The sequence below is a fragment of the Spermophilus citellus genome, assembly GCF_964194105.1.
Source record: "Spermophilus citellus genome assembly, chromosome: 6".
NCBI lineage: Eukaryota > Metazoa > Chordata > Mammalia > Rodentia > Sciuridae > Spermophilus > Spermophilus citellus.
This window is the reverse complement of record NC_138187.1, coordinates 70655647-70672302: the sequence shown is the minus strand read 5'-3', so window position 1 is coordinate 70672302 and position 16656 is coordinate 70655647. Positions and strand designations below refer to the sequence as shown.

The 16656-nt window shown below is 36.8% G+C and overlaps 1 protein-coding gene across 3 annotated transcripts in view; it reads right to left on the bottom strand.

Annotated features, from left to right (window-relative positions):
- The window catches only part of CCNY (cyclin Y), a gene marked incomplete at its 5' end in the record, with an annotated part of 201458 nt that overhangs the window by 36716 nt on the left and 148086 nt on the right, over positions 1–16656 (bottom strand). For all 3 annotated transcript variants that reach the window (XM_081300134.1, XM_081300135.1, XM_081300136.1), the window contains one exon: positions 10633–10667. In XM_081300134.1, coding sequence (XP_081156260.1) covers positions 10633–10667 — 35 coding nt within the window. The remainder of the gene's footprint in view (positions 1–10632; positions 10668–16656) is intronic.

Here is a 16656-nt window from a genome sequence, read left to right as displayed (position 1 = left end):
AATTTTTCTCATTATAGCTCTGGCTATGAGGTAGAATCCAGAAATACAGTCATCAAGGACTGGCATGATATGAGGCAGAGGTGTTCCTGATGGCACTGAGGCTGCAGGCAACAACTCCCAGCTCCCTCAGGAAGCTTCCCCTCAAAATCTCAGAGCTTTCTGCAGCCATGGAAGAGATTCACCAAAATAACATTTTCTACTATCTCATCAATTTCTGAATGCAATGATCATATGTATTTTAACTTATGGTTTTCAGGCCAGGGTGGGATGAGAAATAAAGTTAATCCTTAATGCTGGGGTGAAGGTAGATGTTTATCAAATCAAAGGTCTTTTAAGTCACTGGTCTTAAAATTTACTCTGTAGAAAGACTGAAAAATGAGTGAACCTTGAAGATACTATGTATGAAAGAAGCCAGGCACAAAAGGCCACACATATAAATGAATTCAGCAAAGTGGCAGGATATAAAACCAACACACATAAATCAAAGGCATTCCTGTATATCAGCAACAAAACTTCTGAAATGGAAATGAGGAAAACCACCCCATTCACAATATCCTCAAAAAAAAAAAAATAAAATAAAATACTTGGGAATCAACCTAACAAAAGAGGTGAAAGATTTATACAATGAAAACTACAGAACCCTAAAGAGAGAGATAGAAGATCTTAGAAGATGGAAAAATGTACCCTGTTCATGGACAGGCAGAAAAAACATCATCAAAATGGTGATATTACCCAAAGTTCTCTACAGGTTCAACGCAATGCCAATCAAAATCCCAACGGCATTTCTTGTAGAAGTAGATAAAGCTATCATGAAATTCATATGGAAAAACAAAAGACCCAGAATAGCAAAAGCAATTCTAAGCAGGAAGTGTGAATCTGGAGGTACAGCGATACCAGATTTCAAACTGTACTACAGAGCAATAGTAACAAAAACAGCATGGTACTGGTACCAAAACAGGCGGGTGGACCAATGGTACAGAATAGAGGACACAGAGACCAATCCACAAAATTACAACTTTCTTATATTTGATAAAGGGGCTAAAAGCATGCAATGGAGGAAAGATAGCATCTTCAACAAATGGTGCTGGGAAAACTGGAAATCCATATGCAACAAAATGAAGCTGAACCCCTTTCTCTCGCCATGCACAAAAGTTAATTCAAAATGGATCAAAGAGCTTGATATCAAATCAGAGACTCTGCATCTGATAGAAGAAAAAGTTGGCTCCGATCTACATATTGTGGGGTCAGGCTCCAAATTCCTTAATAGGATGCCCATAGCCCAAGAGTTAAATACAAGAATAAACAAATGGGACTCACTTAAACTAAAAAGTTTTTTCTCAGTAAGAGAAACAATAAGAGAGGTAAATAGAGAATCTACATCCTGGGAACAAATTTTTACTCCTCACACTTCAGATAGAGCCCTAATATCCAGAATATACAAAGAACTCAAAAAATTAAACAACAAGATAACAAATAACCCTATCAACAAATGGGCCAAGGACCTGAACAGACACTTCTCAGAGGAGGACATACAATCAAACAATGAGTACATGAAAAAATGCTCACCATCTCTAGCAGTCAGAGAAATGCAAATCAAAACCACCCTAAGATACCATCTCACTCCAGTAAGATTGGCAGCCATTATGAAGTCAAACAACAACAAGTGCTGGCGAGGATGTGGAGAAAAGGGTACACTTGTACATTGCTGGTGGGACTGCAAACTGGTGCGGCCAATATGGAAAGCAGTATGGAGATTCCTGGGAAAGCTGGGAATGGAACCACCATTTGACCCAGCTATCGCCCTTCTCGGTCTATTCCCTGAGGACCTTAAAAGAGCATACTATAGGGATACTGCCACATCAATGATCATTGCAGCACAATTCACAATAGCTAGACTCTGGAATCAACCTAGATGCCCTTCAATAGATGAATGGATAAAAAAAAATGTGGCATTTATACACAATGGAGTATTACACAGCACTAAAAAACGACAAAATCATGGATTTTGCAGGGAAATGGATGGCATTAGAGCAGATTATGCTAAGTGAAGCTAGCCAATCCTTAAAAAACAAATGCCAAATGTCTTCTTTGATATAAAGAGAGCAACTAAGAACAGAACAGGGAAGAAGAGCATGAGGAAAAGATTAACATTAAACAGAGACGAGTGGGGGGAGAGAAAGGGAGAGAGAAGGGAAACTGTATGGAAATGGAAGGAGACCCTCATTGTTACACAAAATTACATATAAGAATTTGTGAGGGGAAAGGGGAAAAAAAAGGGGAGAGAATTGAATAACAGCAGATGGGGTAGAGAGGGAAGGGGAGGGGGATAGTAGGGGATAGGAAAGGTAGTGGAATACAACAGTCACTGATATGGTATTATGTAAAAATGTGGATGTGTAACCGATGTGATTCTGCAACTTGTATTTGGGGTAAAAATGGGAGTCCATAACCCACTTGAATCAAATGTATGAAAGATGATATGTCATGAGCTTTGTAATGTTTTGAACAACCAATAAAAAAGGCCACATATTGTGATTACACTTATATTAAATTTATGTGTTTATATGATTACATTTACATAAAATATCTGCACAGACAGAAAGTGATCATCAGAGTCTAAAAGGAGACGAAGAAGGAATGACTGTTAACAGGTACAAGATTTCTTTTTCAGATGATAATATTTCTAAAACTGGATGTGGTGATAACTATGTGGTGATAACTATGATTACACTATAATCACTGAATTGTATACTTTAAAAGGGTGAATTTTATATATCATTAAAACTGATAAGTTTTTCAAAAACGAAAAAAATAAACAGTCAAAAGACTAAAAGATAAGAAAAAACTTTATGAGACCCTGGAATTAGAAAATTAAAATACCACATTAATCTCCAGGATATATAAAAAACTCAAAAAACCTAACACACACAAAAAAAAATCAAAAATTGGTCACACGAATTGAACAGACACTTCACAGAAGAAGAAATACAATTGATCAACAACTATATGGAAAAACATTCAACATCTCTAGAAATTAGAGAAATGCAAATCAAAACTACACTGAGGGGCTAGGGTTGTGATTCAGTGGTAGAGCATTAGTCTACCATGTGTTAGGCACTGGGTTCAATTCTCAGCACTGCATATAAACAAACAAATAAAATAAAGATCCATTAACAGCTAATAAAATTTTTTTTTAAACCCTACACTGGGATTCCATCTCACTCCAGTCAGAATGGCAATTATCAAGAATAAAAGCAATAGCCTGCTATCATGTATAACTAATTAGAACAATTTTTTTAAATTTTTTTTAAAAGAATAAAAGCAACAATAAATGTTGGTGAGGATGTGGGAAAAAAGGTTCACTTATACATTGCTAGTGGGACTGCAGACTGATGCAACCACTCTGGAAAGCAGTATAGAGACTCCTCAGAAAACTTGGAATGGAACTACCACTTGACCCAGTTATCCTACTCTCCTTGGTATATACCCAAAGGACTTAAAATCAAGCATACTACAGTGACACAGCCACATCAATGTTTATACCAGCTCAATTCACAATGGCTAAACTATGAAACTAACTTAGATGCCCTTCAACAAATGAATGGATAAAGAAATTATTGTATATACACATACATATATATGTGTATGGTGTGTGTTTGTGTATTTATTTATTATAGTAATACACATACACACACACACACACACAATGGAATATTCCTTAAAGAGGAATAAAATTATGGCATTTGCCAATCAATGGATGGAACCCCAAATTATCATGCTAAGTGAAATGAGCCAATCCCAAAGACCAAATGTTTTCTTTGATATGCAGATGCTAACTCACAATTAGGGAATTGGAATAGGAGTTGTTTGGATTAGACAGAAGGGAGCGAAGGGGATGGGGGGGATAGGAATGATAACAGAATGAATCAGACATTATTACTCTATATACATATATGATTTCACTGTCTATATCACGTACAAATGAAGTTATACTCCATTTATGTATGATGTGTCAAAATGCATTCTACTGTCATGTATATAACTAATTAAAACCAAAAAAAATTTTTAAAGTACCTTCATGAATATATGACTTTTGAAATATCTATTTCCTAACTACATCTGCTGAATAGGCCATCAAGCAATGACACACCCACAGCAATGAGCACTTGTGGTATCCAGATCTTGTTTCCAACTTCTGTTTGCTACCATAAGGAATCTGAGTTCCTTGGAGAAATGGCTGATTTGGGTTAAAGCAAAAAGGAGGTACAAGATGAACCTGGAATCTTTTACTATGTCAAAAAGCAAAGGAGCATGAAAGGAGGTCTGTCAGGAGACTGATTTGAAAAGACTGCCACTATCCAACTCTAGAACTGTGGAAATGTCAGAATAATTAAGGACAGGAATTAACTATGCAGAAATTTATGACTCCATACTAAAGATGAACAAATTGATGGATGGACAGACAGTTGGGAAGAGGAGGTTCTCCCTTGGAGAAGAATGTAGAGTGACATGTACAGAGGGAGTGGTGAGGCTAAAAATTACCATTTGGTAACCAAAATAATAAAAATTGATTCAGGCAAAAATGATCAACAAATGCTAAAATAAAGGGAAGCTTTTTGTACACTTAGTAGGTTCAAGTGGGAAAATCATAAATATACAGTGGAGAATCCAGACAACACCCTGCCTGGCAATCAAAATCCACATTATTGATGGGACCCAGATGGAAATTACAAGTCTCCAGATCTGCTGCCCTAAAAGGAAGCTTTCCATGTAGTACTCATCTGATTGTAAATACTCATCTGAATCAGAGACACAGAAAGGCTCCAGGGACACACCCACTAAATGTCACATGTGACCCTGGACTAAAACTGGTATCAGAAAATAAAATGCTACAGAGGACATTATACAGCCAACTGTAATACAGACATTTAATCAAAAAGAACTGTATAAAGTTAAGTTCTTAACATTGATAATAATATTGTGGTTATACATAGAATAGTATTTAGTCTTAGGAAATACATGGCAGAGTATTAGAAGGTAAAAAGTATGATGTAAGCAATCTACTCCCAAAAAAAAATCAGATCAGAAAATTAGTAGATGTGATAAAATACTAATTTAAGCCTGGTGTATCTGAGAGAATATATGAATGTTCTGTATTACTATTATACCTGTTTAGTAATTTTGAAATTTTTCAAAATCAAAGTAAAAAAACATACCTATAAAAAGTCAAAAAAGCACAGGGGCTGGAATTGTGGCTCAGCAGTGGAGCGTTCGCCTAGCACATGTGAGGCCTGGGTTTGATCCTCAGCACCGCATATAAATAAATAGATAGTTTGTGCCTTCCCAGACAGACTTCACATTTTTCCCTTCCTCTCTATTCCAGAAGTCCCTTGGCAAGGTGACAAAGCTGAAATTTTAGGTTAAGAGAGCAGTAAGAAAAAAATGGCATAGTGTGGCACAACGAAAAAACACGCAAGACCTTGAGTCCAGCTAGCTTAAGGAATAGCTGGACTCCCCCCTAACCTCAGATAATGGCAGCAATGGAACCCGAAGCCACAAACTATGGTAAAAGCTGGCTAGCTCCAGCTGAGTGTAATGGAACATGCCTGTAATTCTAGCCACTGAGAAGGCAAAGGAAGGAGGATACCAAATTCTAGATCAGCCTGGGCAACTTAGTGAGACTCTGTCAAAAAGGATAGTAGATGTAGCCCGGCAGTAGAATGTTTGCCTAGCAGGTGTGAGGCCCTGGGTTCTATCACAGGCAAGAAAAGAAAAACAGAAAAAAGGAGAATCTTTTTACAGGTATAACCAATACACTCAAGGGGCTCACATCCTATACAAACTTCTCATCTGCCCCAGCACTTTCATGTGTATAGCATTTTCATTTTTAGAAATTCTGTGAAGGAGAAGGAGGAATAAGAGAGAAAAGAACAAAACATCAATCACCTTTCAATATCCTGAAGTAGACTGACAGGTCTGAGACTAAGTATCTAAGGTTCCTATAGTAACATGTGAAAATTTTGTACTGTATATTATTACTGCAATTTTTCTATCAATTTGAAATTATTTCAAGAAGAAAGTTAAATTTCCTTATCTTAATGGATTTTTTAAATTTTATGAAATTCTAATCTTACTTTCACATCCTCCAAATATACTATATTAATGGAGCATAGTAGCTGCTTAATAAACTTTTTCATAAGAGCACAACTCTGGTGGTTCATGCCTGAAACCAGCTATTTGGGAGGCCTAGGCAGAAAAATCACAAGTTCAAGGCCAGCCTCAACAACCCTCTCAAAATAAAAAGGTCTGGGGGTGAAACTCAGTGGTAGAACACCACTGGGTTCAATTCTTAGCATCCCTCTACCCTACCCCACCCAAAAGAGCAAATCTTCCAGAGACAAAAGCAAGGTTCAGAAATTTTTAAATATCAGTTTCTGGCCAGATGCAATGGACATGCCTCTAATCCCAGAGACTCAGGAGGCTGAGACAGAAGATCAGCCTCAGCAATTTAGCAAGACCCTGCCTTAAAATAAAATAAAAGGTTGGGGATGTAGCTCAATGGCAAAGTCCCTCTGAGCACTGGGGATACTCAATCCCCAGTATCCGATATGGACCTCTTCAGCTCCATTTCTCACTTCATTCCTTAACTTCTATAACTTACAAATTAGAGTATAATCAGAGTACACACCATTTTATAAGGACTTCTATTTCTATACCACTCAAAACTAAAAGGCAAAAATCAGTTCAGAATTGAACTAGTAAAGAGGTGCAAACTAAGTCAGTATTCCCAAAACGAACTGAACAGAATATACCTCCCTTGGGAGTCCAGGTCTTAGTAAGCAGTGGGGTAGGGACTACAACTATACTCAAAATACAAAAAAGACTTTATCAGTTTTAAAAAACTTAAACTAAATTTACCTAATCTCCAATGGATAATAACATGAACATATTTATCTGGTACTAAAATCAGTTTACAAATTACCTTCCCTTCATTTGAATCAAGCAGGCCAAAGAGTTGTGATCCATCTGGGAGAGAAGAGAACTGAAACTTGAAGACATTTCTAAGGTCACCCAGTTATCAAGTGGCAGAATTAGAGTCTGAGAAAAGTTCCTTTACACTTACTGAGAATAGTTCCATTACACTCAACTAACAATGTGATTCTTGCATAAATAATTGCTTTATTTCCTCACCAAGCTTATAGACCAATCACCTGTCTCAATGCTGAGACACATGCTTTGAATTTTTTTCGTAAGTATGGGTGACCCTAAGTAGCACGCCATTTGGGCTTTCTCATTCAAAATGTATCAACAGCAGAAGAGAAATAAGGGAGGTTAGCTACTGAACTCCAAGTTCATTTTATTTGAATATCTTTTTTTTTTTTTTAACTTCTTTGATCATATGACTTTAGGTATGCTGACACCATGTGGCAGGAAAATGTCACAGAAGAATTAGGCTAAGGTAAAAGGCATGAGTTTCTCCTAAGTTTCAGGGGTAATTCTAGACTACTGCTACTTACAAAGTCATCTACAACTTAATAGAGATTTTCACACTTAAGACATTTAAGAAAAATCAAAGCCAAATGTCAGCAAAATTAAAGCATAAACTTTAAATAAAGTTTGTTACAAGCATTTAAAAAATGCCTTTCATAATGCATTAAAATTTTCCTAAAACTATTCATTCTAACTACACTTAAAACTTAGGTGCTGATTAGACTATTAATCTTTATAAATTACTCTGATTTAACTTGCTGTCAAAATTCCCAGATCTTTCAGAAGCTGCCACCTTTTACTTAATCCCTTAAAGACACTAGGGTGGTTTTTTCTTTCTCTCTCTCTCTCTCTCTCTTTTTTTTTTTTGTTTTTGGAGCCAGTCAAAGGCCTACCCCCTTAACCTGCCTGCCTGGGGTTCTATCCTCTACTGTCCCCATCCACCCCAAGAAGGTTCTGGGTCTAAGTTTATTCTTTTCACTTGCTAATATGTGTTTGCAGAGAGCCAGAAAAACTTTCATTTCCCCTGTAGTTACCATTTATCCTAGGGGTAGAGCTGAACCACCCCTACTTCTCTTACTTGGCTTATGTATATCCACTTCTTCCACTTCTCTTCAATATCAGCTTCTTATAGATTACCTAAGCAACAGGTACTAAGTAGGCTATTCAGAAACATGAAGATGAAAATAAACAAAATCTCTCACATTAAATAAAATATGGTCAAAAACAAAGAATCTGTTATTCTAGAGTTAAACAAGAAATTAAAATTATAATTTTAATTACTAAGGATCTTTATTCAGAAATGAATCCTATAGACTGCCCTATAAAAATTTAATTAAGATTATACTATCTAACTTCAGATAAGCAAATTAACCCCTGTCCCAATGGGAACTGGTCTTACTATCTGAGAAATGTACAGATGAACGCTGCTAAGTTCCAATCCTGGTTCCACTGTTATTTGGCTAACTTCTTTGCACCTCAGTTTCTATATCAGTAAAATGGGAAGGATACACACATAAACCCAGCCTGGTTACTATGCTAAGTAATTAGTGAGTGCATTAAACCAATCAGAACAGAGCCTGGCACCCAATCAGTAAAGCACTGATTACTGCTATCCCTTATCTTTTCTCTACTGTTCTAACTTATTAGACCCAAGTCACAAAACCTGAAAAGCACAGTTAGTTTATTAGCCTAATTGAATCTGCAGGTAATTTCACTCAAACTGTATTTCAATGGGTTGGAACAACACACTCCAGTGGCTTTTCCCAGCAGTGGCAGGGCATACGTGCTCATTTGCAGCTAGGTCTGTTCAGGGATTGGAGGGTCACGCTGTTCCAGGGTCATCTGTTACATAAGACATTCAGCACAGAGCTTTCTTCTATACAGGAACAAGTTCATGTGAGAGATCTCAGCACCTGTGTGATTTCACTCTTTGTGTCACTGTAGATGAGAGGTTTTACAGAGTTTGAAGAGTGGGCTAAGTTGCAGTGGATACCTAAAGTTAGAATGCATAGCCTACTCCACCCTAATCCATATGCTGGTCCATGGAAATTGACTCGGTGTGTGGCAGATGCCAGGACTGTGCAGGGCACAAAGTGTGAGGTTAAGTGAGAGAGCATATGAAATAAATGTGCAAGTCAGAACTATGAGAGCACACCTCTGTCTCATTAGCTACAATCACAGCAGAGTGGCATGGACAAACTCCTGTTCTCTTTCCTCACTACACCCTTAATGGAGCTGTAGTGAACTGCAAAGGTGGACTGGCTGCTTTTTCAGCTCTTCCTTCCCCTGCAAACTCCTTGGCAAACATGCTAATGGAAGGGAAAGAAGACAAATGCACTCGTCAGGTAAAAAATTGGAAGCAAGAACTTAGAGAATTAGTTTCAGTCACTCACATTTCTATATTCATGCATGCACTGCTTTCAGAAGAAAAGGCATGGCAATTACATCATCTTTTCTTTGTGACATGATTTTACAGATGCTTTATACTGATGCTTCAAAATTTGAAAAGGTCATGAATTGCTTTAAGGATCTGATAAAAGCTATAGGCCCTCTGACCCCTAAAGAAGTATGTATGTTCATATATTTATTGACACCGTCCACAGAGGGATCACTCTCCTAAGGATTGCCTAAGATCCCTATGTGGTGCCCAACCAATGAATCTTTCTCACTGCATTTTGTCCAGATTTTCAAGGGGCAAGACATACAATATTATGGTTCTAAGTCTCATGAATACACAGCTTTAGTGCTAAATATTTTATGATCTACAAATATTTAAATGCAGACAGACTAAGAATCCTAGGAAAGATCTCTGTGAGGTCAAATACATCATTCTTATTTTCATTATGAGGATTTATAGCACACTTATTTTGATAATTTACCTATTTCATCATACCATACCTTGTGATAGTTTTCTTTCCTAAAGGAAGAGACACTTCCTGAGAAGGAGAGGAGGAGTGGGTATAACTTTCCTGGTGACAAGCTTGTCATGAAGCATGGGGTGGGGACTGGAGGCTGAATACAGCCAGCTGCACCTGCTGCTGCTCAAGGTGGGTGGACTGGTGACAAAGTATCTCAGTGGAACACTTTCCACCTGGCCACCAAGGGAGGGGTATTCTGCTTAGAATAACCAAAGGACCAGAGGTGAAGTTTTGAAAACTTTTAAAATAATAAAGTATTTAAAAAAGTTTCTCCTTTCTTTGGACACCCCAAAAATGCACTCTATTGTGTCTACAAAAAGTGAAAATGAGAGGCAGATAGCTTATGAAAAACAAGTATGTGTTCTTTCAATTGGAACTGAGCTACAAAGAAACAGTACTTTGGGAGTGTAAAGAAAATTAAGGATTAGAAACTAAAAAGAAGTGCCTTTCACTTGGACCTGTGGTTTTTACTATGGCATCATTCACACATCTCTTATCATTAACAACATAGCTTAGGGAATCTGGAAAAACATTTGGGACAGTGTATAAATGCCAACTGAAGCTTGTCCAATTATACACAAAACTGAGCACTGTAACATTTTCCACATTTTTTTTTTAAGTATTGACAATACAAGAAGCATTTTCACCCAGCAAACACATAGTTATTTAAGCTCTTTATACCATACAGTCATTATGAAAAACACAGGGAGACAACTTCACTTACATGATTAATGAAGAGACTCTTGCGTTTTTCTCTCACTGTGAAAACAAAAGATGCAACAGAAATGTTACATGCCTGCATGCCAACCCCTGGCAGGTTGCTAAGGACTGGGCCTCAATGTTGTGGACCCATCCATCCACCAACCAATATACCCAGTTGCTCACTCAACAAATATAGGAATAAGGAACCTGCATGAATGCAGATCTGAACTTGGCTGACAGAAGGAAATATAAATCCAATTAAACAACAGCACCCAAAATAACCAACAATAAAATCAATTAAAGGGTAAATGACCTCCATTAACTGAAAAAAATATTTATTAATTAGTAAATCGAATAAAACTTATATGTACCAAATAGTTTAAGATGATTAATTAACAAGTAATAGGACATTTATTTCTAACCACTGGACCCATAAAGGTTCATATTATATTAATGAAATAACAACAACATCCATAACAGCATTAACATACATGACAGATGATGTATATCAGAAGTGTTCTTTATTATAGAAACTGACTCTATGCTGTGCACTGATGAACAGGATTGGGCTTTCATCTAACAGGCTTCCTGGAGCATCCTGCAGCACCCCCTATCCCAGGGAGACAGATAAAAAACTCAATAGTAATAAACACTGCTCTCTTAACAAGACTGCTTCTCACCCTGCTGTCTGCACAACCTGGCTGTACTAAGAGGCTCAGCTGCCAGCACCCCCAAGCCTCAGTGTTTGTTAAACAGGCTTTTAGCCCCAGGGATGCAGTAGGGCTCCATTACAGTAAATCTAATATCATTGAATTTTGCATTTTTGTTCTTGAAGACAAGCTTTTGGAGTGTATAACACTTTATGAGTAGTTCACTATAAAGGATATAAAGATCAGGTTTCCGGTAAGGAGACGACATTTTAGGTGGCTACCTTAGGGTATTCTAAAACCCTACGGTGCAAATCTAGCTTATCATCTGAGGAAAGTTTATTTTGTTTGTTTTTCCCCTGCAGTCCATATCCCAAAAGTAGATTCCCTTTAGTCTTCAGAAGTGTTCTGGCTAATCTGTCAGAGGAGCCCAGGAATTGTTTTCCAGTCCTTCATATGCAATTCTTAGATTCCCAAGGTAACACTTGTCTTTTCCTTAGGAACCCTATTCTCTGGGGCTGGGGTTTGTAAACTCAGCAATAGAGCACTTATCTAGGCATGTACAGACCCTGAGTTCAGACTCTAGCATTGGGGGGAAAAATCCTATACTCTCTAGAATGACTGCCATTTATCTTCCTATCTCAAAGATATTTGAGATACAAAAGCCAAAACTGGTCTAAGGATGCAGTTGGTTATGTTAAAGAAATAGACTAAGAGACAGACGGTGTCTACACCTAGGCGTCAGAAGGATTATCTGTAGATGATCAGATGAATTAGCCCCCTACTGTCACAGGATAGGGAGGTAAGTACCAGAGTGCAAGATGCACAGGCCATACCTCAGGTCAGACCAACATGCACAAACCAGAGTGATAGAAGAATGTGCCTGCTGATGAGATAACATGACTACTTTCTACCTAACTCCATGTAAATACCCACACATGAATCTTAACAAAAGAAAAATGATGGTGTGGCTGGAAGAGCTGGGTTCTAACTTAGGAACATTTGTGTACAAGTGTGTGTGAATGTTTGTGCATGTATACATATGTACATGTTTTTCTTAAACTAATCCATTACTATTCTACTAAGCATGTAGCCAGGAACAGGAAGTATAATGACATTGCTGTGGTGATTTCCCATTGACTAAATGGATGTGGAAACACTCCACATGGGCCACAGATCTAAAAGAGTTTCCAGCAAATTTTATAGATGACATCTAGCCTTTCTCAGAGGATTCTAACAATAGTTTTATGCAAAAGAGACTTTATGTCTCCCAATTATGGGACCCACTTTAGGTTACCTTAGCCTTCCTAAACCAGGTCCTGCCTCCAGCAATACGTGCCTCAAGGAACTGTTTCCTTTAAGAAACACTAGAGTTTCTCATAAGGATACTATTGAGAAGATTAAACATTATTCAAACACAAGAGAAAGGGATAAAAAACAGATCCTTCGATAGTTCAGACTGAAAGTTTTACCTAAAAAGTTTAACAACAAACAGAAATAAAACCATAGTATACAAATAGAAATCTTATAAAAGTATATGCGATTCTCTTTGTACATTACCTACAAAGATCAACCTCAGGGATGAATCAGGCCATTTCCATGAACTCTAACTAGTTCCAATTAGAATAGCAAAAACCAGAAGTTCAAGAAGACTATTATAAAATACTTAAGGTTAAGGTATCCAAATCTGTTACAGAATCTCTTAGGCACTGACTGATTTTCAACCAAATTAATTCCTATATTCTATCCTATTTCCTTCAAAGCAACTGGGCTTGCTGAATCTGATCTGAAACGTAGGGCTCTCAAACCAAATCAGGTATTACTTTCTTCTGTTACTTTGTAATTCCTCTTACAGGGCCTTTGCAAGACAATGTCTGCAGTCTGAAAGACCTTTCCACACATGCATTCTTTGACTGATTTCCTTTTTGAGTCTTCCAAGCCTCAAATGAACCACCAGTCGTTACACAGAGAAAAACTCCTAATATCCATGTTCTGACTAGGTGGCCCATTTCTCCAACCTACTACCTGGATTAGATCATTATAAAACACTTCAGGATAAGGTTACCCTAGCTGGGCTAATTCTCTCTCTCTTAATAATTTGAAGTTGGAACTGGCAAGAAGCTAGTTCATTACAGACAAAATTACTCAAACCTATATTTGTCCTTGAAATACATTTGAAACCATTTGAGGCCATTAATCAGCTCTGAAATTCAAAATGCTTTAGCTATTTTATTTTCTATAAGCAATACATCAAAACTCATTATTAAGAGTTTGGCTTTAATCATTTTTAGGACCTTAATATTTTTGGTTTCGAGAAATATACTCATCAAAATCTCTGGAGTTTTCAGAGTTCCTACATAATTTAGTGGACTAATAGTCATATATTGCTTCATTAGAGAAACAAGCAATAAATTGATGTAGCTCATAAGTCTTCATCTTTTTGGGAGAAGAATAACAGTGATATCCTTTGATCCAATCTACAATAGTTTGTTAAGAGGATTTTTTAATTGGCTATAGCAACAGTACATAATAACAAACAAAAAAAATGTACAAATGGCTTTAAAAATAAGCCATCTAAAATCATCAAAAACACTACTAAAATGGCATTAAAAGTCTTCTCCAAATAAAATGGAAAGCTAGAAGTAAGTGGCAGTGTTTGCAATCTGAGGGACAAACAAAATTTCACTTAAGTTACTAAGAAACACTCCTTTACCGCAATATCACAGCAGTAAATTTTTTTTAGTCTTAAAAATAAGGCTTGAACTGGGTGGCAACATACTTTATATATAAACAGAGATATAAAAATTGTGGTATATATGTATATTAAGAATTGTAATGCAAAAAAAAAAAAAAGAATAGCATTACCTTAGATTTAGGTAGAGGGAAGTGAAAGGAGGAGAAGAAAGGGGATGTGGGGATAAGAGAGATAGTAGAATGAAAAAGACATTATTACTGTATGTATGTAGGTGACTGTATTACTAATGTGATTCTACAATATGTATACTCAGAAAAATGAAGAAATATATCCCATCTATGTATGATATATCAAAGTATATAAGTGCATTCTACTGTCATGTATAACTTATTAAAACAAAAATTTTTTTTTAAATACAACTTTTTGGAAAAAATCTAGTTCTTAATTATTAATAAGGATTTGTTATCCATCTAAAAGCTATTTCAGCTAACCTCTTTTATAGACAGGACTTTAAAAACTACCTTGGTTTCCCATCTTCCTTTTCTAAAATAGACCTTCCAGTGGCATATGTCAGCCATAGGATATTAGGACTAAAGAGGTCCTAATATACTATCTAATCCAACATCCTTCTCTTGGATATGAGGAAGCCACCAACACAGGTGCAGACAAGGAGTGACTAGAAGGGGTAGGAGAGAAAGGTGAATTAGCCCACTCCTGGAAGGGTTTGCTGGGCTCCTGGGGCTCCGTCCTTTGCACTACCCTTCCCTTGAAAGCATCAGTGATGGTGGAGGCTCCTAGAATCTGCATGAAATTAATACTTTTTTTAAAAACCAGAATGATAATTAGGATCCAATATGAACAGAGCTAAGCTATGCTACAAAGAAAAATTATTTAGCTTATTAATTACTCTGGATATGAAGAACTGGAAGTCACACAAGCCAAAGATTTCAACTCTGATGTAAAGAATTATGGCATCTAGTTTGGAGATGTAAAACTGAGTGCTGAGATAGCATAGCTAATGTAGATTATAAAAAGCTGGTTCAAAAGAAAGATTTTATGTCTCCCCTTTTTTTCCCCGTGGTTAACAGATCAGTAATGTTTATCTAAGTTTGAGATTACCACACAATTCCTGCAGGTTTCAATACTGAAGTGGATTTGTTTACTTAATTCAAAACACAACTAATAAGCCCTCATTTAGATACTACTAAAGTTCCTGCCTCCCTGAGCTCATAACCTGACAGGGAGGTCATGAAACACAATGAGCAGGACACAAAGTACACCATGGGAGGACAGCACCCCACACTTCCCCGAGCAAGGCATCCTGATGAGGTCATTTCCATGAGGCATACCTCCTTCACTTCAGGAAGAGATCTTAGAACTGCCAAAGGAACGTGTTTATTTCTAAGTTCAGCACTGAGGAACAGGACATTCTGTGCAATTCAAATGGAAATCTAAATAGCAGGGCAGATGAAACAATAAGGAAAACAAAAGGAAAAAATTCAATGTCTAGGGCAGATCCAGTCACAGAGTGGAAAAAACTCTAGGAAAGGGAACAGGAGGCAGATGCTGGACACAGGAGAAGATACTCACAGAACAAGTATCTGTCTAAGCTGCCAACCTACCTTAAGACATTTTCTGTTTCCCATGGAGAAATGCTAGGGCCAAAGGATTTCTTCAGAAGCATAGAAACTTCAATTAAGTGGGATTCTTTTAAAACTATTTTATTATTTTAAAAATGCATGCATATATAGAAAATTTGGAACATACTGAGCAGTAAAAGGAAGAAAATATAATTACAAATGAAATTAAAACTTGGAAAATACACAGATACATAAAGAAAAAAATATAATTCAACAACCCAGAGGTTCACTAGTTGAATTTTGGTATGTATCTTTCAATTCTTTTCCTTGTGTATACTTATACAGATGTGTTATGTGCACTTATGCAAATAGATGCAGTCACATGTAAACACACCAAGAAAAATGTCTACTCTATTAGTGTGTTAGCACTTTCATTGGTTATACATTATTTCATTAAAATATAAATATTCTAAATCTTTGTATCATGTACTATGATATTCCCCCCACATAACGTAAAGGGGTGAGAAAGCCATGCAATACGATGAACACGATAAAACAGAGAGGTATGCAGACTTAATGGAGGCAGAGGACTCAGGGGACATCTTCTAAAATGAATCAGATTTATTTTCCCAGAGCTCCTGAGTATATCGGGTTATGCCAAGTACAACAAAATTAAAAGAGTAGGAGGAGGTAAAATTTAAAGTCATTTTGTTTCATCTGGTAACGCTTTTTTTTTTTTTTTTGGTACTACAGAAAATGTTAGAGTAGCTCCTATAACTTTCACAAATCAAATCAAGTGGATTCCAATTATTTACTGTCAATAAAATTGAAGGAGAACAAGATTGAATTGTAGCTGAGTATTAGGAATTATTTTAGAAATCTCTGACATACAAATCACATAGTGTAAAATAATTCAGTGATATTACTATAACAAAAGTCCCTCTATTCCTATTTATGTGTGTGCATAAAGGTCCTCGGCACTTCTAAAAACAAAGGCTTTGATGGTGAATATTCAACCACAGAAGCATCTTAATAAGAAATGTTTATTAGTGAACTGGGATTGTGGCTTAGTGGCAGAGTGCCTGCCACAAGCAAGTGAAGCACTGGGTTCAATCCTCAGCACC